The sequence below is a fragment of the Triturus cristatus genome, chromosome 5_1 (genome assembly GCF_964204655.1).
Source record: "Triturus cristatus chromosome 5_1, aTriCri1.1, whole genome shotgun sequence".
NCBI lineage: Eukaryota > Metazoa > Chordata > Amphibia > Caudata > Salamandridae > Triturus > Triturus cristatus.
Genome location: NC_140587.1, coordinates 939,470,174 through 939,494,757, shown reverse-complemented (window position 1 = coordinate 939,494,757; position 24,584 = coordinate 939,470,174). Strand labels below are relative to the sequence as shown.

The 24,584-nt window shown below is 42.5% G+C and overlaps 1 protein-coding gene across 2 annotated transcripts in view; it reads left to right on the top strand.

The window, feature by feature from the left end:
• GPLD1 (glycosylphosphatidylinositol specific phospholipase D1) overlaps window positions 1-24,584 on the top strand; it is a 513,772-nt gene that overhangs the window by 20,311 nt on the left and 468,877 nt on the right. Inside the window, exons 2-3 of one of the 2 annotated variants that reach the window (XM_085605992.1) lie at window positions 4,382-4,437; window positions 17,047-17,125. The exons of the other annotated variant lie outside the window; for it this stretch is intronic. Of the exons in view, the coding sequence (XP_085462118.1) occupies window positions 4,382-4,437; window positions 17,047-17,125 (135 nt within the window). The remainder of the gene's footprint in view (window positions 1-4,381; window positions 4,438-17,046; window positions 17,126-24,584) is intronic. 2 annotated transcript variants of the gene reach the window in all.

The following is a 24,584-nucleotide window of genomic DNA, read 5'->3' as shown; positions in this document are numbered from 1 at the left end:
TGCGTGGCGCACTAACCCCTGAGTTCGTTAAGCACCACTAGTGTCAGACATTGTCCAATAGTTCGATAGTTCGTTAGCAAATATGCAAAGTGTTATACGACTGTTTTCAGAAGTTGTGCAAATGGTTTCCCCCAACACGGATCAACAATGACACCCTAGTTCCACCCCTGGCCCCTGTACTGCCCCGTCCGGGACCAGCACGGACCGAGATCTGGGCTGAAGCAACAGGCGCACACAGCTGCCAGCAGCGAGAGGCCGAGAGAGTGTCCCTCCGAGCCCGCACCCCGCCCCAGGCGAGGATCAACTTTACCTGGGGGGGCGTGACCCCACTCTCCTCTCCTGCAGCAGCAGCTTGGCCTCACTCCAGAACCTTGTCACCACAGACAATGCTCGCTCGGGCCGGTAATTCAGCTCCTGCGGGGCTGCCGATCCGCGCCGCCAACGTTCAGCACAAACTCCTTCCACAAAGCCTTCCACACAACGCTGGTGCCAACCCACGTTGCCTTCGAGGGCTCGATCACTTGGCCCTCCTCTCCAGCACTGTTAGGACTTCTTCGCTCCCCGGCGCTCACCGCCCCCTGGCACTCCTCACTAGCACGTCCGGTGGCACCTTCGACATGCATCCCCGGCACGTCCGAGACTCTCTCCTCCTCCGGCACCTGATGACCAGGCGCATCTCACTATGCCTCGGCTGGCACCTTGACACGCACCCTGCGTGTCCGAGTCTTGCTCCATCTCCTGGTGCACACGATCTTCAGGCACTCTCCCATAGCGCCGCAACTGCACCCCCCACACGCACCCTGCGTGCTGGAGACCCACCTTGTTTCTTGGTGCACACGATGACCCGGGCGCTCTCCACTAATGCCCTGGTTGCACCACGACATGCACACTGCGCGTCTGAGTCTCACCTCTCCTCCTGGTGCACACGAGGTACCAGGCACTCTCCACTAACGCCCTGGCTGCACCACCACACGCCGACCCGCGTGTCAGAGAATCACTCCTTCTTAGTGCCCACGATGTCCCGGCGCTCTTCACTAGCGCCTTGACTGCACTGCGACATGTACCTCCTGTGCGTACCGAATCTCGGTTCTCTTCCACGATGCCCAAAATCGACAGGCGCTCCAGCACCTGTAGCCGCACCAAGACACGCACCCTGCGCATCTGAGTCTTGATTCGCTCCGGGTGCCCATGATCACCTTAGGCACCCCTTCGGAGGTCCCAGGCTGTCACGACACGGTCCCACCACCGCACCACTTGAGACTTCCTAGAAACCTTTATGTTCCTGTGTTTCCGAACAGGGAGCCAGCTCACCTCGGGTCCTTGGGGTACAGGACGCAGTGCACAGCAAAGTCCTGCTCAGGAAGAAGGGGGGACACGACACACTGCAGCTCCCCTTCAGTCTCTCCTCGGTCAAAGCTACAAACTGCCCATAAGCCCGGGATCACGAAGCAAGGGTCAAGTGTCTCCTGCAGCCTATTCAGCAACTCTTCCTGAGGCAGAGGTTTTCTTCCCGATCGCGGACAGGTCAAAGCCGCCAGAGACTCGACCAGTCCACGGCATCTTCAAAGCGCTCCGAGCACTTCTCTGAACAATACAGAGACCGTTCCCGACGACATCATCAACATAACCAAAGTCTTGGGGTTACAGTTCTTCTAGTTATACCCCTCATTGTCTTTGAAGTTTCCGTGTGCTCCAGGGTCCCTGACCCCTCCCTAAATCAGTCTTGCATATCTCCCCCCCCCCCCCCCCAGTGTTACCATCCTCCCTTTGATACTGGGGCCCGGATCTTTAATCACTCAGACCTGTTGTCTCTAATTCCCAAAATATATCGCTTTATCTTTCAATCTCTCTCAGTTGTTGCTTTATTGTTCTTTCTCTCTCTCTCTCTCTTTCACACATGCTTCTGTATCTCACCTATACGTTATGTCTTCTTCCTCTCTTCTGGTCCCTCTGCTGCTCCCTCGTTCCTGTCAACACTTCTACTCTCTGTTGTATTTCTCCCCTGACATGTTCAGAGACAGGAAGCCTCCATGGCGCTTTTTGCCAGGCCTACTCAATCAGAAACAATACATTACGTCCCGAGGTTCTGTTATTTCAGTTTACCACTGTGCTAGGTTTTTGCTGGGGATGCACGCTGCAAAAGCAGCTCAGCCCATGTACCATTTTGTTTCAGTGCAGTGTTGTTTCACTGCTGAATGTTTTTCATGTTAATGTTGGCCGCAAGTCAAATGAAAAAATCTCAGGAAAGCAATTCAGCATTCCTGACACTACTTTAGTGATCTCCTAGGAAAGGAGTCACAAGAGTAGTGCAAGGGGCAAAATAGGGATGCAAAAGCAGCCCCTCGTGACCCTATAAATTACGTCTGTATGCCACTCCTAGGTTCCTTTAAGATTAGAAAGAAGTTCCAGAGATACCACTCCTTTTAGTACAAGGTAGAAAACTTGTCAAAGGCTCTCTCAATCTCTGTTGGACTTGTATGGGATTATCTGAGGGAGGGAAGGGGAGGGAGGGGATGTGGTCCGTCGGCTGCGCTGCAGCCTCTGGTGCAGGAAACCAGGGTTCGAGCCTCGAGGTCGCGTCCACATCCTGTGATTCTGGGCAAATCACTTAATCTCCCCGTGCCTGAATGTGTAATGTAAATACGGTGCTATGTAAAGCGCTCCAATACCTTGGGGTCGAGTTCACGCTATATAAATATGCAAAAAAAATATTAATCTGAACTTCATTAAATCTATGAAGGCATTGCTCTTTCTTTAGTGGTCACAGGTGACAATGTATATCCTTTAGCATTAGGACACCCCTTATGGTGCTGTGCTTTACCCGTCATTAACTTATCAGCATATGGTACGGTCACTTATAGGAACTGAAATGGAATCACACTTGGGGAGCAACACTCACGGTTAGACTGGCCTACAGGGCAACCAACAGTACCCAAACAGCTGGTCTGATAGGTCAGTGTGTGGGCCGTTTCTTTTTGGCTGTTCGTGGGCTTGTTTTATTGTCTGGTGAGCCGTACTTAGGTTTCACCTACACAGAGCTTGTGCTGTGCGTGACAAATCTATTGTTTTTAATATAAACTTAAAAGGGACTTATTTTCTCTTTCCTGGCTTCTCATTGGTTCCTGTGCGTGCCACTTACCTTTCATCCATTTCTAATGGCTGGAGCGTATTTTCCTGCATTTACCAATGCTTGGTCTTCATCTGCTTCTCTTATCAGTTTCCTGCCGCAAAAATACAGTTAACATCCGCTTTGGTGGAACCATATTTTCATAAAGTTTTGCCTTTTACTTTTGCAGCATATTTATATAACAATTTAGCACCTGAAGAGATTAAGTGATTTGCATAGAATCACAGGATGTTGCGCAGTGCCACCGTTAACCCCCCACTCTCGAGTCAGCAGCTCTAGCCATTGCGCCATATCCTCTCCACTCCCGTGTTATCTGTCAGGGAGTGCTTTCCTTCTCCCGGACGATGATTGATGAAAACAGTCCTTTATTCATCACATAGGCAAAACCCATCTATTACCAATGCTTGTTTACTATTGAATTCCCCATCAATAATGCTTTCAGCAGGCTTAAATCCATGCAGTCTTCCATACCATGGAAAAACACTTATACAACGTGTCTTTACAAGTTCAGAACTGCCAGATTTGCAAAGCTGGGCCACTTTTTTAGCTATCTAATTCACTAATATGGGCTTCTTGTATTTTGGTACCTGGATATATTTTCTGCCCAAGTCCGACCCTGATAACACTACCAGCACAAAGGGCAGAAAAACAAGCAGAAACATAGCACATTCATTATATGTACACACCTAGACAGGTAGCAATTTATTCTAAAATAAATAGACACACATATCACCCACACAACATGAAACATAGGCAGAGCATAAGCACACTGATTGGACTACACATATAACTACACGGCTGTATTTCCATTCAACACACTGACCAATGGAAGGGGTGGGTCATAAATAGCTATTACACCACCACCCTCTCATCAGGTGTAAATCAGAACACCATCAACCCACCAAACACAGCCCTGTTACAAAAGAAAGAGAGCCACTTCAAAACCATTTTTTAACCATGTCAGTGAATGCCTTTGTCTCTTTCTCCTCAATTTGAGCGACAAGTACTTGTGCAGGAGAGGCCGGATGTACATGCGGGGATCTCTCTCTTTGGTATGTCTAAGGATGCAGTGCTGGCAAGATACTGCTTATCGTAAAAAAGTGCAATGCAGAAAACATTATACAAACACAAAGAGGTACTTACAATTAAATATAGCCGAGTTAAATCACAGGGATAGTTACATTCAGTGAATGAGGCTGGCCTGGGTTCATCCTTAGATATCCCCAAATTCCTGTACCTTTGTTTATTTTCCAGCACACCGGGCCTTGCAGCTTTACACCAGACTTGATTCGAGCGTGAATTATAAGCAGGTAAGGAACTTTTTAACAACTGCTTCTTCTTTTATACCCATCACATTCCGTATCAGTATATTACTTATGTGTGAGGCCAAGTCTATGTGTTTGAACCTTATTCAAATGGCCCAAGTTGGTATATTATTGCTATTTGATGGGTAAGTTGGTATACTTATTTATGTTCTCATTTATGTACCTTTCAATACTCCACCTTGCTACAAACCTGTAGTCCAAACATACTTATGATTAGATTTGTACAAATGACTGACTTCTATTTTTGGGGAGATGTAGTCATTGCCTGCTTACAAGTTTTGTATTGTAATTGTATTGTAATTGCATTTATATAGCGCTTACTACCCCTGACGAGGTGCTGAAGTGCTTTTTCGGCGAGTAGCACACTACTCTGGAACCCATAAAAGATTAGTGGTGAATTAGTATAGTGAAATATGAAAGTAATTTGAGTAGTGGATATTATTCAGTTATTTGGATTGAGAAGGATGGCGAAGGGACAGAAGAGGAAAAAAAGGTTTGCATTGATATAGTGCTTGCTACCCCTGATGGGGTTTCGAAGCATTTTTTTCAGAAAGTAGCACTCTACTACGGAACCCATGAAGGATTAGTGGCGAGTTAGTATAGTGAAATATGAAAGTAATTTGAGTGGTGGATATGTTAGTCAGTTATTTGGATTGAGAAGGGTAGCAGAGGGATAGAAGAGGGAAAAGGTTTGCATTTATATAGCGCTTGCTACCCCTGATGAGGTGTTGAAGCACTTTTTCGGTGAGTAGCACGTTACTCTGGAACCTATAAAGGATTAGTATAGTAAAATATGAGTGGACATGTTAGTCTTATTTGGAATGATAGTGGAGGGATAGAAGAGGGAAGGATTTAGACTTTTTTGTTTGTTTTGGAGGTCATAGCAGTAGGAGGAGGCTTGGGATGAGTAAAAGGGGTGTGGAGGGGAAGAGTCAGAGGGAATGGTTTAGAAAGGCTTGTTTTGGGGGATAGGTATAATAAAAGAGGTATGAGATGATGCAAGGAGGTTAGAGGAGGCAAGATTCAAGAAAGGGTTATTTTGGGGGTCATAGTAGTGGTATGGGGTTTGGAATGAATGAGAGAGTGGAGGTAGAGGTATAGGGTGATAAATAGGGTAGTGCATTGGAAAGAGTAGTAGAAAGAGGTTTGAGATGAGTCAGAGAGTTTTGGTAGAAGATATATTGTGAGAGGTATAGGGTGTGAAATAGGGTAGTGCATTGGATATGCTGAATTAGAAGAAAAGTAATAAATATATAGATCCATAAGTACATGGAAAGCATATAGATGCATAAAGGAAGTAAGTATATGTAGTTTCAAGGTGTTGATTGAGGTATAGGGTGAGAAATAGTGTAGTGCATTGGAAAGAGTCGTAGAAAGAAGTTTGAGATGAGTCAGAGTGTTGAGGAAGGGGTTGAGGAAGGGACACCTTCCTGTACATAAACAAACCATGGTATTTTGCTTTTACCATGTGTGCTGCACAAGGCAGTACACATGGAGTAAGCAAAAGAGGAGAAATAAAGGATTTCTCCTCTTTTCTCCATCTTAAGACCAGGATTTTCCTGGTCTTAAATTCGGCGCTGCCACCTATTATAGCCACCCTTGAAAATAGGTGGCAGCGTCGAATTCAATGGGTGTTGCGGTGGAACGCCCACCGCAACACCCACTGCACGCCCCTTTCACGCTAAATTTAGCGTGAAAGGGGCATTATTATCAAGGCAGCGTTAAGCCACTTAATGTGGATTTAAGCAACGTTAAGTGGCTTAACGCTGCCTTGATAATAGGGAGCTGATCTTATCGCTACCACAACTTCACAAAAAGTGACATTGTGGTGGCGATAGGGGCTTGATAATATGCCCAAGATATTTTTAAAAAGCGACTGTGGGCCTATTCCAGGGTACTGAAAATGCTTTTTCATTCGCTTGTATATGAAAACACCACTTTGTAATGTTTGCACTACTGTTTCACGAAGTTTTGGAAGTAGGCTTTGTGCAGGTATCACTTTACTTCACTTGTGTGCATACTTATGAAAGAGTAATGTTGTTTAGCTGTCATGAATTACCATAGAGGGCAAGAACCTGTGAAATGTATCCTACATGTGTATAGCATACCTTTTACAGTATTTTTTGCTGTTCTATGTAACTATTTTTCTTTTGAATGAGTTCCCTGTGAACCACTGTTCTCTACATGTCAACTGCATTTTGAACTCATCATTTGGCCATCATATATGCACATGTGCTATGGCACATGATAGCTTGCCTCAAAGGATGTAACAACATGCTGAATGTTGGCTTAGATATTTTCTTGGCCATAACAACACTTGACTGGAATGGCCTCGTAACACACAAATGCAGAAAATTCAACAACTTCAAAATTGAAAGTAAAGCAATTAAGACCAATTGTTGTCAGTAAATTGCTTCATCTTGACTTCAAGAACGTCGTACAAGTTCATAAAACTGATACAAGTCCCATATAACTGCTAAACCCAAATTCATTCTCATAATTTTAACCTGCAAGACAGCAGATGCTGCTCTGTTGGCAGGGCCAGGATATATGGAAAAAAAAAATCCCGGAAGAAACTCCTACATAAGGAGTATTTGTTGAAAAATACCCTGTAAAAAGCAAGGTGTAACAGAGGCTGTGAATGGCATTCAAAAATTTAGGCTAGGAAGTAAGACCCAAAGAAGGTAAACAGACAAACTAATAGACATAAAGGCAGGTTTTAAGCTTTTTTCTGAATAATAGTATGGCCATCAATACCTTGAAGGTATTTAGGGAGCTGATCTAGATCTTGATTGCTAACAGTGAAAAGGACCTTCCACTCATGTAGGCTAATCTAAAGTGAGGACCCACAGAAAGGGTTTCAGAAGAGGAACATAGAAAGAGTGGAGATTTATATCTTCTTATGTTGACTGTGACGACAGGGGCAATAAGCCCATTGAGGGCCTTAACTGTATACGAAGGGAGGCAGGAAGCCAATGCAACTTATGTCTGGCTTCTGTAATGTGGCGGGATTAGCAAAGATCAGAGGCAAGTGTAGCAAGTGAAATGGTGGTGTATTGGATCAGATGGAGATGAGAAAGAAAGCTTATCTGTAGACCTAAATAACATGCCTTGGGATAATCGATCCTAGAATGATTTGTGGCTACTAACAACAATGGGACTGTACTCAGGAGAAATTAGTTTGACTTCTTTAAAAGCTGAAGGTAGAAGAGCAAGAAGACACAGTTGCACTGATTTGAGTCTTCAAGGTCAATTGGTTGTTCAGTTTTAAACCAAGATATTTGACAGTATCAACACACAGAGAAAGAGAACTCAATGCTGGGGGGGCACATTTGAGTGATCCAAATTGAACAAGGACCACAAATCAGAATTGTAGTTTTATCAACATTGAGCTTTAATGTAATAGCGCTCCTCCAAGTATTAACAGAAGGAAGGTGGAATTTGATTCTCAAGCTTGTATTTTGGCTTATTCAAACTAATCAAGAGTTGAATATTGTCCGCATATGAAACACACTCCAATCCTTAGGAACAGATCAACAGACCAGGGGGTGGGCATACCTAATAAAAAATGCAGCAGACAAGGAGGAACCCTGTGGCTCTCCATAGCTAGCCTGTATTTTCTCACATTAAAAAGTTCCTAAGGGCAAGATATGACTGCAGTCCTAAAGAAAAGAGCTAAATCAGCTCAACACAGAAATTCTCAGCCCTACAACATAACAAACACTCAACCATAATTGAATGATCGAATGTGTCGAACGCAGCCGAGAGGCCAAGTAACAAAACTCCTGCAGGCACACACTAAGGGCCTGATTGTGGGTTTCGTAGTCCCAGAGTGGGTGGTACACCGCCACTCTGCTCCAGGACCACCGAAAGTCACTGCTGTCCACCCACCAGAGTATGAGTTATTTGTGGTCTGGTGGGAGGGTGGCATGGAGATCCTGCGGGGGTGCATGCACACAGGGAGGCACAACATGTTCCCCCCTACATGCATCCCCATGTGGAAGAGGCACAGGGGGACCTGGAGGGCCCCTTTGTTTCCTCTCTGCCACAGTTTACATGGAGCAGGAACCTTCATGTCACCTCCGCCAGAGAGGAAACTCATATTATGCTTGGCGTGGGACTGCGGCTGTCCCGCCAAGCAATTTGCATCCTCATGATGGCCGTGCCACCTCCAGGGAACGGTGACTCCCTGGCAGCTGCGGGGGTCCCATGGCGGTCTGACCACCAAAGTCATAATGGGGCAATCGTACTGCCGGTGCAGCGGTGGCTGGACTGCCACTATTGTGCCCCAGCGAGTCTGGCTGTCCTTAGACCACCAGACTCATAATCAGGCCTTAAGTCTAAGGTCATTGAGGCTGGAAACTGTTGCTATCTTGGTTCCCATGCAGGGTCTAAAGGCAGTCTAGGACTTATCAAGAAGGCTGTGATGTTTCTGATTACTTGAAAGCAAATTATGTGAATTTTAATTCTATATATGTTTTTGCTTATTTTTATTGAAGAAAATTATAATCAGTATAGATGGATAAATGACATAATCAAACAAGAAAGACAAAATCAAAAATGCTGGGGGGTGGACTGACAGAGGAAACAATGAAAATGCAGGAAGTGTCATTCTAAAACAAATCATACATAGCCCAAAAAGAGATATCATATTAATGACCTCATGTCTTGACCAGCCAGAGTTCGATCCATCCAGGCCCTTACTGGAACCCATATCCTTCTAGCTTGTTTCTACAAACATCATTATCTAAAACAGACATTTCCATAGCGCTCAGTCTAAGAAGTGTGTACCACCATACCAAGAAACTGGAAGCCTCTCTTAACAGCCAATATTTTGCTAGGATGAGTCTGGCAAGTGAAATAGAAAAAAAGTATATCCTTGCGATGTTGTGTGGAATAAAAGGTGAGTTGCCCAACATATTTAACTTTGGTTCCCATACGTCATCATCAACACGAGAGATCCCATTAAGTGTACCAAAGATAAAGTCCCAGTAATTGCATAAAGCTGGGCATGCAGCATAAATATGGACTGCATTGCACCATCAGCCCCACACGAAAACATTTCTAATCTAGTCTAAGCTTCATGATGTATAAACGATGGACCTTAAAATAAAAATCATTAATACATTTGAAATGAAGGGCCTAAATTCGGGAAATATTAAGGACACTGCACCAGAGAATTACTAAGCATCATATCATCAACAGTCACTCCTGTCACAAGCAACCTGCTCCATTTGTCTGACTTTAGTTGAAAAGGATCGGCCCTCCGTTCCAGTTCTGCCAAAAGAATTAGCTTATAGGCAGAGCTAATGTTCCCTATCTGAGGGCCTCTCATTACAAAGTCTAAAAGAATATTTTGAGAGCAACAGATCTCATCCTTGTTGTTACTTGCTAAAAAAATTAGAATTTGTAGATATCTAAGGAAGCCCATATGGGGAAGCGAAAACCGTGGCTGCAGGATCTTGCAGATAGAAGTGCGCCACCCTCAAACATTTGTGTCAAGGTGCAAAGTTTAACCTCTTCCCAGCACTGAAGGAAGCTCTGGTGGATATATAGAGGTAGATAAGGATTATACCCTAGTACGTATAATGATTGAAAAAAGTACTATCTAAAAATACTTTTTTAAGATAGACCCAGATTAGATGGGGCATCCTCAGGGTCTTGAACCATGTCCTCTAAAAGTACACAGTATTGATAGAGCACACATTTGCATCCCATATGGGGTACCTGTTAGGAGTGCAATGTCATTATTTGTAGTACACACTCACATATTATCCAGGTGGCATTAGAGAAATTTGATGTCAGAGGAAATGCACATCAAGTAACATATTGTTATAAAACTAATGTGATTCGATGTGAAGCTCATTAAATTATGCATAGAGTTTGTGCTGAGACCTATAACCAATGTAACCTGCTTATATAGACCTCTTTAGTGATGTGGCCAACTGATATGTTAACTGTACTTTGAATGCTTCGCGAGCTGATGTAGTTGAAATATACGTATAAATGTAGTTAAGGAACATGTCCCTATTGGACGCTAACATTTCATGACCATATTAGCACACATAACATGGCGAAATCATTATTTTAGCCTAAAGTCATAGGAATGAATTTGTAGTACATATTGAAATGTTCTTGTTTCTGAATTAATCCTTAAATTCTCATTTGGGTTTTGTGCAATGTTTCTTTGTTCTCATGCTTGCATTTCAGGTGGGCAACGTTTGCTAGTGAAGAATAGGGTCTTTGTTCTATTAGATAAGTTGTGGAAAAAAGAAGTTACAGTTAGCTCGGCCTGGAGAAGATAAGGTGGAGGGAGGTGGTTCCACACGGGTGAAGGAGAGAAGACCAAGGATGAGCGGTTGCAGAGGTGCGTAAATGGAGAAGGTCGTGAAAGGAGTCGACATCATGAAAATATTTTATGGCTGAGCCTACCATCAAATATGTGTGAGAAAAGCATTATTGTACATTTGGCAAGTACAAATTTGAGTATATGATGCATCGTAGAGAGGGGCAGACTGCCCATTCCTGCTTGCCTTCCGGACAGAGGTCACCTGAGTGCTTACTTGCTCTCTTCTTGCTTGTGGCTTCATGCTATAGACCCATCTTCTGGTAGAGTGACTTCTTATGAAGTCTCTGCCCATTGGTACCTTTTCCCTTGTGAACCTCTTGTCTATATGCTAATTAAGGGATGTCACCTTTAGAATTAGGAAAATGGTGGTATATGCACACCAGATCCGTAAAACAAATTTAAAAAAATAAAAATGTAGATTTTCTGCATGCCACCGGGGTATCGCTGACTGACCCACCAGCGTAGGGGAAATTGGAATGAAAAGCGTTATCCCACCGGGAAATGTCCGCCGATTGCACTGCCAAACTCCGGGAGGAGGTTTGTCCAATGTTAATCAACAGAAAAGTGTTGGTTAAGAGTTATATATATATATGCTTTTTATTCAACATCATAGTTATGATCAAGTTCAAATTCCTTCAGAGTGTAATATCGTCATAGAAATGAATGAGTCATGTTGTCCAGACCCAATGCATTTCGGGTGAACCCTTCATCAGGGGAAATTAGATCGCCATAGTCAGGAGGAAGATGTTACCTGTAAGTAGAGATAGACAGAACTAAATGCTTCTTACTGAATAAGTGCCGATGCAGGGGAACTTGGACTTTTGCTTTCTCATTTCTTGCATAATAGTCATAGAAGTTATTGTTCTTTTCATGTTGCACAATGTGAATAGCTTCAGAAGATTTGGATTCCTTCTGTTTCCCCTGTATTTTCATACTCTCCTGTTAAGATTCGTATATGTCCAATTATTACCGAATTTGTAAAAATTTGACTAGCCTTCAATTGGTTAACAACTTGGCTTCTTGTGTGACCATTATTGATTTACATTGTGACCTGAATTAACTACAATGTTTAACTCCCCTTTATACTTTCTTGCTGTTAAAAGTTACCATCGTAATATCAACTTTGTAGCAGAACTAATCAAATGAGCCCAGGCCCCTTCATTATCAATCATACCAATATGGAGGGGGTAATAGATTACCCAAAAGGTAGATAATCCTGGAACATATGTCCCAGATTCCATGTTTTCTGCCAAGAACCAAGCTGAGTCACAACATAAAAGCAGCCAAGTAATACACCTGAAACTCGTAGAGGTAGAGCGATTCCATTTATAGAAAACCTCAATCAATTGTTGATGAATTTGCACTAGTTATATTTAATGATATCCTCCATTGGTAAGGTCAGTTCTACCGCCAAGTTGGTAGCCAACTGCACCCCAGTCTTATCTTGAATGAGAGGGATGGCATTTTACAGGACCAGTGTTTTATCAAGGTGGAGTTTGTATCCCGAGACTGAACTGAATTCCCATGCAACTGACTCCACTGACTTTAGAGCAGTGACAGGAGTAGGAGTTAAACAGCCACATCATCTGCACAAGCTAGAACCTTCAGTTCAAGTTCATGTATATATGTATGTACAGAGGATGAATACCCTCAGATGTTTTAGGAGCTTGGATATAAGGCTCAATTTATAGTGCAAAGAGCTACGTGAAAGGGGACAGCCTCGAAAAATTCCAATAGGGTCCAAAAGGGTACCAGCATAGAGATGTCTGGCCTACAAACCAACATATAATTGACAAACCTGAGCTATAAATAGAGGGCTAAATCCCGATGCGCCAATTACTGCCCAGAGAAAAGACCAGGAGACCCGGCCAAAAGCCTTTTCGGAGTCTAACTTGATTATCCCAACCTGGCCCCAGTCTGCCGACCTCCAAAGCAGTGATAAAGGTATTGACATGGGAAGTTGTGTCACATCTGGGTATAACTCCATGCTGATTTAAATCAACCAAACACAAGATTACCACAGATATCCTATTAGCCAAAACTCTGGAATAAATTTGGGAGTCGGTATCAATTAGATAGATCTGGCAACAAGACCCACATTGCGTAGGGCCATTCCCTTTTTTAAGAAATATAACAATATTAGCTGCCCCCCAAGATCTCGGGACCCGACCCAGCGAGTCAAAAGAATTAAACAAGTCCACAGGACCGGTACCAAGATATGTGAAAAATCAGCATAAAATTCTAAGGGAATTTGGTCAAGGCCCGAAGCCTTGCTATTAGCTAATAGGCTAAAAGCTGTTTCAGCTTCGAGCAGCATTATAAGCTCCTACAAACTTGCCCACTGAGCCTCGCTCAGTTTACGATGAATATACTCCCCTATAGATTGATCCACCACCTCTATAGAAGCAGAACAATCCTACCAGTAGAGATTTTGATAAAATACTTCTCTAATAAATGCTGGATTGATGACATGTTCTCCCTTATCATTAATGATCTGCTGAATGATGTTAGCACTAGCACGATCCTTCACCCTAAAAGCGAGTAATCACCCATCTCCTTATTATTTTCAAAGCTTAGAAGCTGCCTATCCTGACTCCATTTAATTACTTGATCATATATACATATTCTAAGGGAAGCTTGCAAGTTAGCGGACAAAAATAACGTCTTCTGCCCATTTTAGGCAATTATGCTATGCACCAAACTAAGCTCAATAGAACTAAGAGCCGAATGTATTTGGGCCTCCTCAGTGCTAGATATCCTCCGCTGATAAGCAGAAAACCTCAATGTCTGCCCCTGGCAGAAGGCCTTAAGCATGTTCCAAACATAGATAGTGGCTACTGATTCAACATTATCTTCCAAATGCTCTCTCAAACGCAAATTCATTGAGCGGATATACTCATGCTTGAGGAATAGTCTCCCCTCAAAGATCCAGCATCGTGAACCAAGTGATTGAGGAGGCTCTACCACTGAAATGAATAAGGTAAGGAATTGCGGTTCGATATTATTCTCAGATTGACTTGAATATTGAAATGCGGCAAGAGAGAATGTCTAACTAAAAACATATCAATCTGTGACAAGTATTTGTGGGGGGGAGAATAAAAAGGTAATCTGAACTCACTACCTCTACAAAGTCGCCAAACATCAACAAGTGCAGAGGAGGCCATAAGTTGTTTCAAAGCATCCCGAAGACAATGTCTCGCCCAGTTAGCCAGATCTGAATTCGACAGCCCCTGTTTTGTAGAGTCTATTTCAGGACATAGTGTAACATTACAGTCTCAGCAGATAATGAAAGGATCCAGCCAAAGATGGAGTTTGGCTAATATACAATCAAAAATCATCAGATCATTTGGGCTGTAGACTACACATATAGTGAAACAAATGTCCTCAATCCAAACCGTGGTTATGAGCCATCATCCACTCAGATCATCTTTCTGCCTCAGCATAACACATTTGTCATCCCGGACAAGTAGGGCAATACCCCTCTGGGCCGATGTTAAACAAGAGGTACATAAAACGCTATAATCCAGCTCTCTTAAGAATGATGCTTGTTCACGGAAAAAGTGTGTCTCCTGAAGACATACAATTTGTGGTCTCAAAGTGTGCATTTCTTCCCTAATTTATGCTTATGACATGCCTTGATACTATTGATATTCCACAAGAGAATGTGCAGAGGCTGGCTAAGATAACTAGCCATTATCATAACATGTCCTGAGCCAAATACTTTCTTTAAGAGCACCACAGCCCTGCACAGAATTACCCTGAACCTGTCCTCAGGAATCAATTAATCCAGTTTTTTTCAACTTTGAAACCCCAAAACGTTTGCCACCCTCAAACAAAGCGCATCAATGCTGAACCAAAGACCCTTCCTTGCCCAACTCCATTCCCACCCCTCCTTTCCAACTACGAAATCTCCCCACCCCACAAATATAAGGCCAGAGAAAAGGGCCACTACCCACAAAACACATGCAGCTAGATAGCTCAAGCTCACAGGTAGGCACAGAGACCGAAGAGTCCCCAGGTGCACAAATCTCTAAAAGAAGAAAGAAACAGCCCTGACCTATTAAAAGCACAGACCCTAGAATGAGATGAAACTTTTCCCAATAGCGTTACCCCGTGAGAGCAAAATTGTATACCAAACTAGTGAACAACACCCCCAAATGAAAAAAACAGCTCAGAAACCTTTGCCCCATCATAACAAAAATAAAATTGACCATCATATTTAATACACAGTGTGGCTGGCTCCATGAGAGAGAATGTTGCTCCAATATTCTGTAGGTCAGGGTTATGCTTCCGGAGCTGACAGCACCGCTCTACCGTTTGATGGCAAAAGTCAGAGCGTGCAAAAGACTCAATCCCACAGGCTCTGATCAATGATCTGAGACGGGCTGCTCATTAGCTCTCCTGCTGCAGTGTGAAGTTGCCTAAATAGAGGAGGATGGCCTGAGGATGCCGTGTGGGCCTGCCGTTGTTAGGTAGCCAGAATGGGAAGCAACGTGCCGTTTGTATCATGTAATCCATGTCCAAGTCATCTAGAGCAGGAAAGGATTCTGTGAAAAGATGAACAACGTATTCTATGGGGTCTTTGCTTTTGACTCTCAGGGATTCCCAAGACTCTAAGGTTGCTCCTAGGGGATCTTCTCTCCAGATCTTCCACTTTAGAAGAGAGACTAGCAAACTAGGATTCGTACTGTGGGATAGAAGACTGATTTTCGACCACTTCTGCTTGAAGGGCAGCCTGAGTCACCTCAACCTCACCCAGATGAGTGCGAATGATGTCCATATTCCTTGACAACTTTCTCAAGACTACCTGAGTCCTCAAATGGATTGATTTCAAAGTGAGAGAATCTTTCCTGTACTTCTCCCTATACTTTAAAAGATGATCGTAGATAGCAGACAACATAGGGGCATCCCCATCTGTTGGAGCTTCAAACTGAGCTTCAGAGTCAGGAGCTTTAGTTGTATGAGCAGTTGCATGAGCAGGCACCGGGAATAAAGAAGTGACCTACACAGGAGGGAAAGGATTGGTGGATGTAAATTATTTGAGTAGTTGTCATAGAACTAGTAACAGTCCTTGACCTGTTGTTTTGGCTAGAGCTGGCACCAGAGAAATCCTCAGCTCTACAGGGACCCTGTTTCAAGGGGAGCTCCCGCCCCCAAAACCTCAAAGCGGGGCTCTTGACAGACTAGCAGAGTCGTACAGGGAGAAAAAGGCCATGGTGCAAGAGTGTCGGCATTGGCACTAGAAAAAACAGTGCTAGCACAGGGACAAGGACAGGAATGCACGTATTCTTTAAATATGGCACATTACTACCCTTTCCCTGTGATGCAGCACAGCAGTGTGACTTGCTGCGCTTTGCCTCAAACTCAAATATATACCCCTAAATGTACAAGTCTAGCTTATTATCTCCACGATCTTGAGTTCAAAACAGTGAATCATACAGCCAGGTCATATGCACATTCTGAAAACTTCAAGGGCGTTTTCAGTCAATGATCAAACAAATTCAAATTTATATTCATATAGTTATGTATTTAATACTCCAGACTGAGCACCACTTGACTTAAGGGCACTATAAAAGATTTCTAAAATAAACTGCACAGCTCTAATCTGCTTTTGCTTCCACAACATGATAAACTAATTGAAAGTGCATTAAATACCATCGACTACCTTGAAATATTTTGAACCAAGAATTATTACAGTAAAGCTCCTGTTTGTTTGGAAAACTTGTTGTTTGACTCCAAACACATACTTCTAATAGCCCCACATTTCATTTGTGACGTTGTGCTTTTGCAACGATCCACTTCAGTCAAATATTCCATGTTTAGACTGCAAGGAGCAGAAAACAGTAAAGTCTGTCTATCTACCCGTCCTTGTATAAGTCTACCATGGTCAGCCGAAGGGTTCACCTTACCAGTATAGAGTGAACCACCACACATCACACCACGCCAAACCTCACATTCTATGCAGCTTGCTACTACACTCCACTCACCGAGTGGCTATTTTTGAAGCACAAGACCTGTGCAATTGGATATTTGCTGCCATGATAAAGACTGTGTGGGATAATTAATATCTTAGCACTGTTCTTTCCTGTTATACATTCTTTTAGATGAACTGTTCTATATTAATGACCCTAAATATAATTTGATATTTTTAGACTGTTTTAATTATAACTAGTTAAAAGGAGCAATAAAAGGCCATTCCAAATAAACTGAGTTTTTTTCTATCAGGTTTTTTTCCTGTCTTACAGCTAATATTAAAACACCAGGATGCGTATCAGGCTGGAAGTGTGTACCCGGACTCTTTCTATCCCAGCGTCTGTAAAGAAGGTAAAATGCATTTTTAAAAATATAAAAAAGGGAAAAGAGGGAACATTTTAAATTAAAAAAAAGTCATCAAACACAGGATGGCAATACGGTTACCACCCTTTAAAGAATATAACACTGTTCAAATATATGTATTTCGATGTGTGCAGCAATGTGTGTATGTTCTATGCTTCCAAATTTGCTGTATAAACTCTTGAGGTTACATAAACACAAGAGAGACCCAAGGATATCTAGGGACCAAGGGGAATGTATGTTTTAAGGCACATGGTTCCCTAAACATAAATTAAGATAAAAATACTCTGAGAACAAAGAATAATGCCCAGGAGATGTCCAATCAACAATTAAAACAACATTTTAATGAAGCAATAAAAGTATAAAACTCATTCGTAGAAGTGGGTACCCCTGTGAGGTAAACCTCAACAGGTATTGAGAAGAACTCGCAGGCAAAAACCACTCATTGGCTCACATTTTGTGATTAATATCAACGGGCCCGATTCACAGAACTAACTTAAGACAAAATCCTAAACTTACTACCATTTTGGTATTCACAGAAGGCACTTACTCATTTTGGTATTCACAGAAGGCACTTACTCATTTCGGTATTCACAGAAGTTAGGAGTCCTAACTTTAGGACTCCTAACTGCCTTCTGTGAATACAGAAAGTCTTAAAATTAGGATTTTTCTCAGTTTAGTTGTAGTAAAGTTAGGACTCCTAACTTTAGGACTCCTAAATGCCTTCTGTGAATACCGAAAGTCTTAAAATTAGGATTTTTCTCAGTTTAGTAGTAGTAAAGTTAGGAGTCCTAACTTTAGAAATCCTAAACTGAGAAAAATCCTAATTTTAAGGGCCCGATTTACAGAACTAACTTAAGACAAAATCCTAAACTTACTACCATTTTGGAATTCACAGAAGGCACTTACTCATTTTGGTATTCACAGAAGGCCCTTACTCATTTCGGTATTCACAGAAGTTAGGAGTCCTAACTTTAGGACTCCTAAATGCCCTCTGTGAATACCGAAAGTCTTAAAATTAGGATTTTTCTCAGTTTAGTGGTAGTATAGTTAGGACTCCTAACTTTAGGACTCCTAAATGCCTTCGGTGAATACCGAAAGTCTTAAAATTAGAATTTTTCTCAATTTAGTAGTAGTAAAGTTAGGACTCCTAACTTTAGGACTCCTAAATGCCTTCTGTGAATACCGAAAGCCTTAAAATTAGGATTTTTCTCAGTTTAGTAGTAGTAAAGTTAGGACTCCTAACTTTAGGACTCCTAAACTGAGAAAAATCCTAATTTTAAGACTTTCGGTATTCACAGAAGGCATTTAGGAGTCCTAAAGTTAGGACTCCTAACTTCTGTGAATACCAAAGTGAGTAAGTATCTTCTGTGAATACCAAAATGAGTAAGTGCCTTCTGTGAATATGAAAATGGTAGTAAGTTTAGGATTTTGTCTTAAATTAGCTCTGTGAATCGGGCCCTAAGACTTTCGGTATTCACAGAAGGCATTTAGGAGTCCTAAAGTTAGGACTCCTAACTTCTGTGAATACCGAAATGAGTAAGTGCCTTCTGTGAATACCAAAATGAGTAAGTGCCTTCTGTGAATACCAAAATGGTAGTAAGTTTAGGTTTGTCTTAAGTTAGTTCTGTGAATCGGGCCTGATATTTCTAAAATAATCAATATCAAATCAAACCAGATAGTTGGATGACATCCATGCTTTAATTGCACTGAAAAGGGCAAGTGGGAGTTTTTAAAAGGGCCATGACCAAAGATACATATGTAGGCTCCCTCATACAACGCTTTGACTCTAACTAATAGAACATGATCTGCAATCCCATCTGCTCAATGAGATCCTGATCCTCTTCCTCCTGATGGTCCTGGTCTTCCTCCTAGTGTTCTGCTCCTTGTGGTTGTGGTCCTCCTGGTAGCGCTCCTATGCTGCCTTTATCACATTCTCTTCCATTTTATACTCTTGATCCTCGTGGTCCTCCTAATCCTTCCAATTAGGGGTCCTGGTCTTCACACTCCTCCACGTGATCCACGTCCTTGTATTCCTGCCCCTCATGACGGTACGGGTCACCCTCCTCTTTGTCTTCAAGTGCACCACTGATCCACTTCCTGGTTTGCTGCCTAATGCTTTTGGCTCTCATCCTCCTTCTGCTGTTCTCCATGGTGGACCTGGTGGTTCTTGTCTTTTGAATGATTTTGGCCCTGCTAGTCCTTTTCTTGGTGTTTGTCCTGGTTCTTTGGCCTCCATCTCCATCTGGCTATACTCTTCATCTTTTTGGTTCTCACTTCTCACCCTCCGATCCTCAAAATCATTAGCTGCTCAATTTCGGCTGCCCCGCCTTACTACATCCTCCCTACTTCTGAGGTTAGCCTCATACAGCATCCAAGCACACGTAGACTGGTGTGCGTTGACCCACACACCAGTGGCATAGGATGGCAGACATGGACCCTAATGCAAGTAAAAGGACAATGGGACACTACTAAGTGGTGAGAGGAGTTGGCCTAACGGTTAGGGCACTCGACCTCAGACCTGGGGGAACTGGGTTCGAGTATCAGTAACGACTCTAAACCTCCTGTGATTCTGGGCAAATCACTTAATCTCCTCGTGCCTAACAACAAAAAAAAAATGTGTCCTCATGTAACGTAACTGGTGCTATGTAAAGCGCTCTGATACCTGATTGGATTTGGGACAAGTTCGCGCTATATAAAACTCTGATAAAAAAGTGTTCATGTAGTAAACACACCCATAATTGGGGTGCATTGTGCCCTATTACCTATGAGCTCCAGTTCCACAGCACGTGCTACAGTATTGATTGCTGCCACAATGGTACACACTGATAACCAAGGTTCATGACCCTGCAGTGCCCCCACAAACACCATTAATGGCCAATTTGTGCAAAGTAGATCATTCATGTTTTGGCAGTTGTTGCTTCTGAAAGGGAGCTTTAGGGTGCCACAATGCCACCTATGAGCCACCACAGTATGTCACTGAGCAAGGCACACATCTGATGAGATTTTTTCTGGTGGTGTCCATGTAAACACAATGTTCATGTTTTCATGAACAGTGCTAGTATGCAGGTCAGGCTTCTCGGCCTCTCTGGGCTCTGCAGCTAATTACAAGAAAAGAAGGAGGCCTGAGGGGCTGTGCTATTAATCCACAGATTAATCTTTAAGAAAACAGCTCTCTGAAAATGGATGCCTGGATTGCACATGAGCAAGGGAATTGTCAGTTGTGTCCACTGACAAAAAAACAACCCATATTTAGCAAATATACTGCACATGCCTCAGGCAGCACAGTTTTTCTGCTAAAGTGGGAACATCATTGCTCTAATGAAATCATCCCTGATCCCAATTAGTATCTGCACAGAGCAGCAGGGGTGGAATCCCAAGACCTGTCCCAGTTTCTGATAGGGCTGTGTTCCAGCCCTATCATAAACTGGTAAAGGGCTGAAGGTAGATCTCCCTAAGGAATTTGATGTTTATTTGGTGCGGATCACTATTTACCTCAAGGAAAAAAATTAAACCCTTATCAGGGAATCCCTCAAAGTCACTAAATTAACCCTGAGCTCAATCCATGGGTAGCTACGGCACAGAGCAGGAAGGCTTAACTTGGGTGCTGTGTGAAGATTTATGCAGTTCCAAAACAGCAATAAAGTCAAAATGCAAAACAATAGAAATCACAAATTGAGTTAGAAAATAGATTAGAATTTCATACACAAAATAACACCTGAATAAAAACAAGTACAATAAGGGGAACTAAAGAAATGAATTTTAAACATGTTAAGTAGGAATAGTGCCAAGAAGCATAACTTCAATGGATGCCCTACACCGGAACCTAAGTTACAATTTGAGACTGACAGTGATAAACCGTGGGTCGAATACACCAACCAGTTTTGTCCTTATCAAGATTTTTCCTTGTGACTTTAGTCCTTTAAGTCCCAATCGATCACAGGAGTATATTTCAAAAGACCTCTAGGACCTCACCGGAGGCCCTTAGAGACTCACAGGGTGTCAGACAGGCCAGGCCTGGTACTGTTTCCACTGGTCAGCTAGGCATTTGCAGGAAAGGGCCTCTTGTAGCTTGTTGTGTCCCTGTAGTTTTAACAGGAGGTCAGCCTTATGGCCTTTAGAGTCCTTTCCTCTCTCCAGGGTACAAGAGAGAGACCAGGTGCTAGCTTCTAAGCTCTCTTTATGTCTCAGACAGTAAATTCAGTACTCTACTGATCTTCCACAGACCCAGGAGTGTTCTGATGGAGGTACCTGGAGGTGCCACGTTTATGCCTGGCATGAGCTAATGGGTGGGAATGATTCCTAATCATTCCCAACAAATGGGTAAAAGTTCCCAAGGCCAACCCTATCTACTTTGGGCATAAAGATGGCAGAAGTCTTCGGCCACACTAAACTTGTTCTTTATGGGCTGGGAGGTGTGTGAGGAGTGTACTATGGTAATTGTAGTGTCCTCTAATGTCGAAGACTAAAATTCAGTTTGGAGCAGCCACTGTATTACAAATAAACCCAGAAATTGATGTCTAGTAGAGCAAATTAGGGTTTTCCTTCAACCAGACAGTGAATACGCAAGAATTGTTGTGACATCCTGTTACCCTGCCTTTCAAGTGTACCTAGTGTTATATCTAAAACCTAGATGACTTGTCAAGCAGGCCTTGGCAGACCAGCAGGATACAACACTAAAATTTCTCAAAGAGGCCAACTGTATTTGGAGCCTGTCTGTCTGTGGGTACAAAGGAAGGGCCTTGCACAGGTGTCAGCTAATGTGCCTGTACTAGAGGAAGCCTCTTTGAAGTTTATCCAGTTCCCAGACTGCTGGTTTAGAATATTGAGTTTGCGGTTACACGCAAACTAATAAAGACGTGTAAAACTGAGCTTCATGTGTGGCATAGTCACTGGAGGGTACCCAGGTGGGTAATCAGGCTGGGGAGGATGCATCAACCACCAATCAGTGATCTACCTGTGCATAGCCAAACTGCCAGGAGGATATCGGCCCCTTTAAGGCTACACTTTGATATGCCACACTATGCCTTCAAGCATTCTGGTGCCCGCTGTGCTGTGCAAGGATAGCGCCTAGCTTGATTGGGCTAGCGTCAACAACAACCCCTGTATGAAGCTTTGGATTGAAGTATGTCATTTTAGTAGCTTTCTCAATGGCTTTTTAAAAAATTGTTTAAAGCTTTATTCACATTCATGTGACTAATAAAATGAAGCATTCTTTTTCGTCAAGTCTCTCAACAAAGCACTTACGGTGGCAAAGTCTAGTATGTATCAGGAACAGTAACTGACCACGCTGAGAAATGAGCGCACCATAGAAACATCTCGTGGGGGATCTGCATTGACAGCACTTGTACTTTAACAGGATCTGGTGTTATGCTCCCATCAGAAAAGATATGACCAAATAATTTTAGTTTTGTCTTATGGAACTCACACATGTCTGCAATCAAAGTCAAACTATCTTCATCAAGGGAAAGACATACTGTTAGAAGAGCTTTATCATGTTCTTTATGTATAGCTTCAAAAACCAATATGTAATTGCTGTAATTGAACGCATTCATGACAGGCTGCATGATGCATCGAATACTGTCCTGAAACAGTTCTGCAGTGAATGACACCCAAAAACGTAGTCCTTTATACCAAAACAGACCAGAAAGGGTTGTAATGTACCTACAATCTTCTTCACGTTCTAACTGATGATAACCTTTATTTAGATCAAGGAGAGAGAATAAATTTGCAACATTTAATTGCACTATCATGTCAGCAATGTGCGGACCTGAATGTCATTCTAATTCAATCGCTGTGTTTGCCAGATGCATGTCAACACATATGCATACAGCTTCTTCACTGTCCATTTTAGGCACTACTACTATGAAAGAAACACCTGGCATTGGACCAGTTGAATGCTAAATAATATCATGCTTAAATAACACTTCAAGTTCTTTTTTAAGAGCTTCCAGCAAGTGAAAAGCAATTTCTCTATGTCTCTGAGCAGCATGACGGATATCTTCAATAATATGTAACTTTAATTTCATAGTCTTAAGCTTTCCCAAACCATACAATAACGATGGGAACTGACTTACTATTTTGTGGTGAGCATTCATATTGTAATTCACGGAAATCAGTCCCATATCAAAAGCAGTGCTGAAACTGAGTAGACAGGCACTTGATGCCAGGCCTTGAAGCACATGGATGGGTGCTCGCACTTTCGTTCAGTTGTGTTTCATTGTCCCAACAAATGAACCTTGACTTTTGAAGGGCGTTGATGCAGCCAAGGTATACACTTTGTTTTTCGATGGCGTAAGTTGCAACAATGGAGATAAGTCATTGTATTTCTCCACAGGCATAATGTTTATTGATGCACCACTGTCGATAATGAAAGGTATCGAACAACCATTTACTTTCAGTGTAATCTTTAGACAATGTTTGAATGAGTTTGGTGCTTTGGCATGACAATTTTTCTTTGCCTGCTATTTTCCTTCACAGGCGGTCAAACCAATATGTGCACGCTTTCTGAGGTAAACATCGACATGGCACAATCAGTTTCATCACTTTCACTTGATACTGAACAACTGTTTGACAATAATTTAGATGGCAGTCAACTTCATTCAGTGTCGTTTTGTCTTAACTGATGTCGCCCCTTGTGCTTGTGATTGTGCATCAAATGTAGCTTCTGGAATGTTCTGGCTGTCATTTTGTCGTTGCACCGTGATGCACTTACGTTTCCCTTTGCTTTGCAAACCTCACAAAACGGTTCTTCTTCTCACAGCCTTTTATATATGTCCAAGAGCAGGACATGTATCTTCTTGTGGAAGCGAAAATCTTGATCTAAAACACAACTTCTTTTTACATGTAGACATCACTTTGTGTACATCAGTCTTTTGTTTTGGCTTACTTTTCACACTCATGATGAATTCATTGTGAGCACCTCCGGCTCTATGTCAGCAGAGTGTCTATCAGTACACTCTTCAGCCCTGGCAGCCATTAACACTTGCTCCAGGCTAAGAGTTTCTCCCAGCATTTGTTGTCTGAATGAATCTAACAAGCATTTGTCAATAACTCTCAGAAGCATAGCTTCTTCTCATTAAATTAATTGAACTTACAATGTTTGATAAGTGTGTTGAGTCTCTCCACAAATTCATCAATGGTTTCACCAGCTTCCTGACATTCTTGGTTGAAGATGTATCTTTTGTAATCAACATCTGCATTGGATTAAAATTGAGAATCAACACTTTAACCTGACGATGTGGCTTCTGCATCAGTTTGCAGCATTTTCTTTATGGCTTCTTTTACACCATCACCAGAAAGATCTTTAAGGTACTTGATAATGTTTTTTTTATCATTCTTTTCAAGTCCATCAATGAAATAATCAAATTCCTCTATCCAAGCAGTCCATCTATTGCCAATATTCTGCTTTTTAGCAGTATCAGGCAGAGGTGGTTTCAGAAAAGCGGCA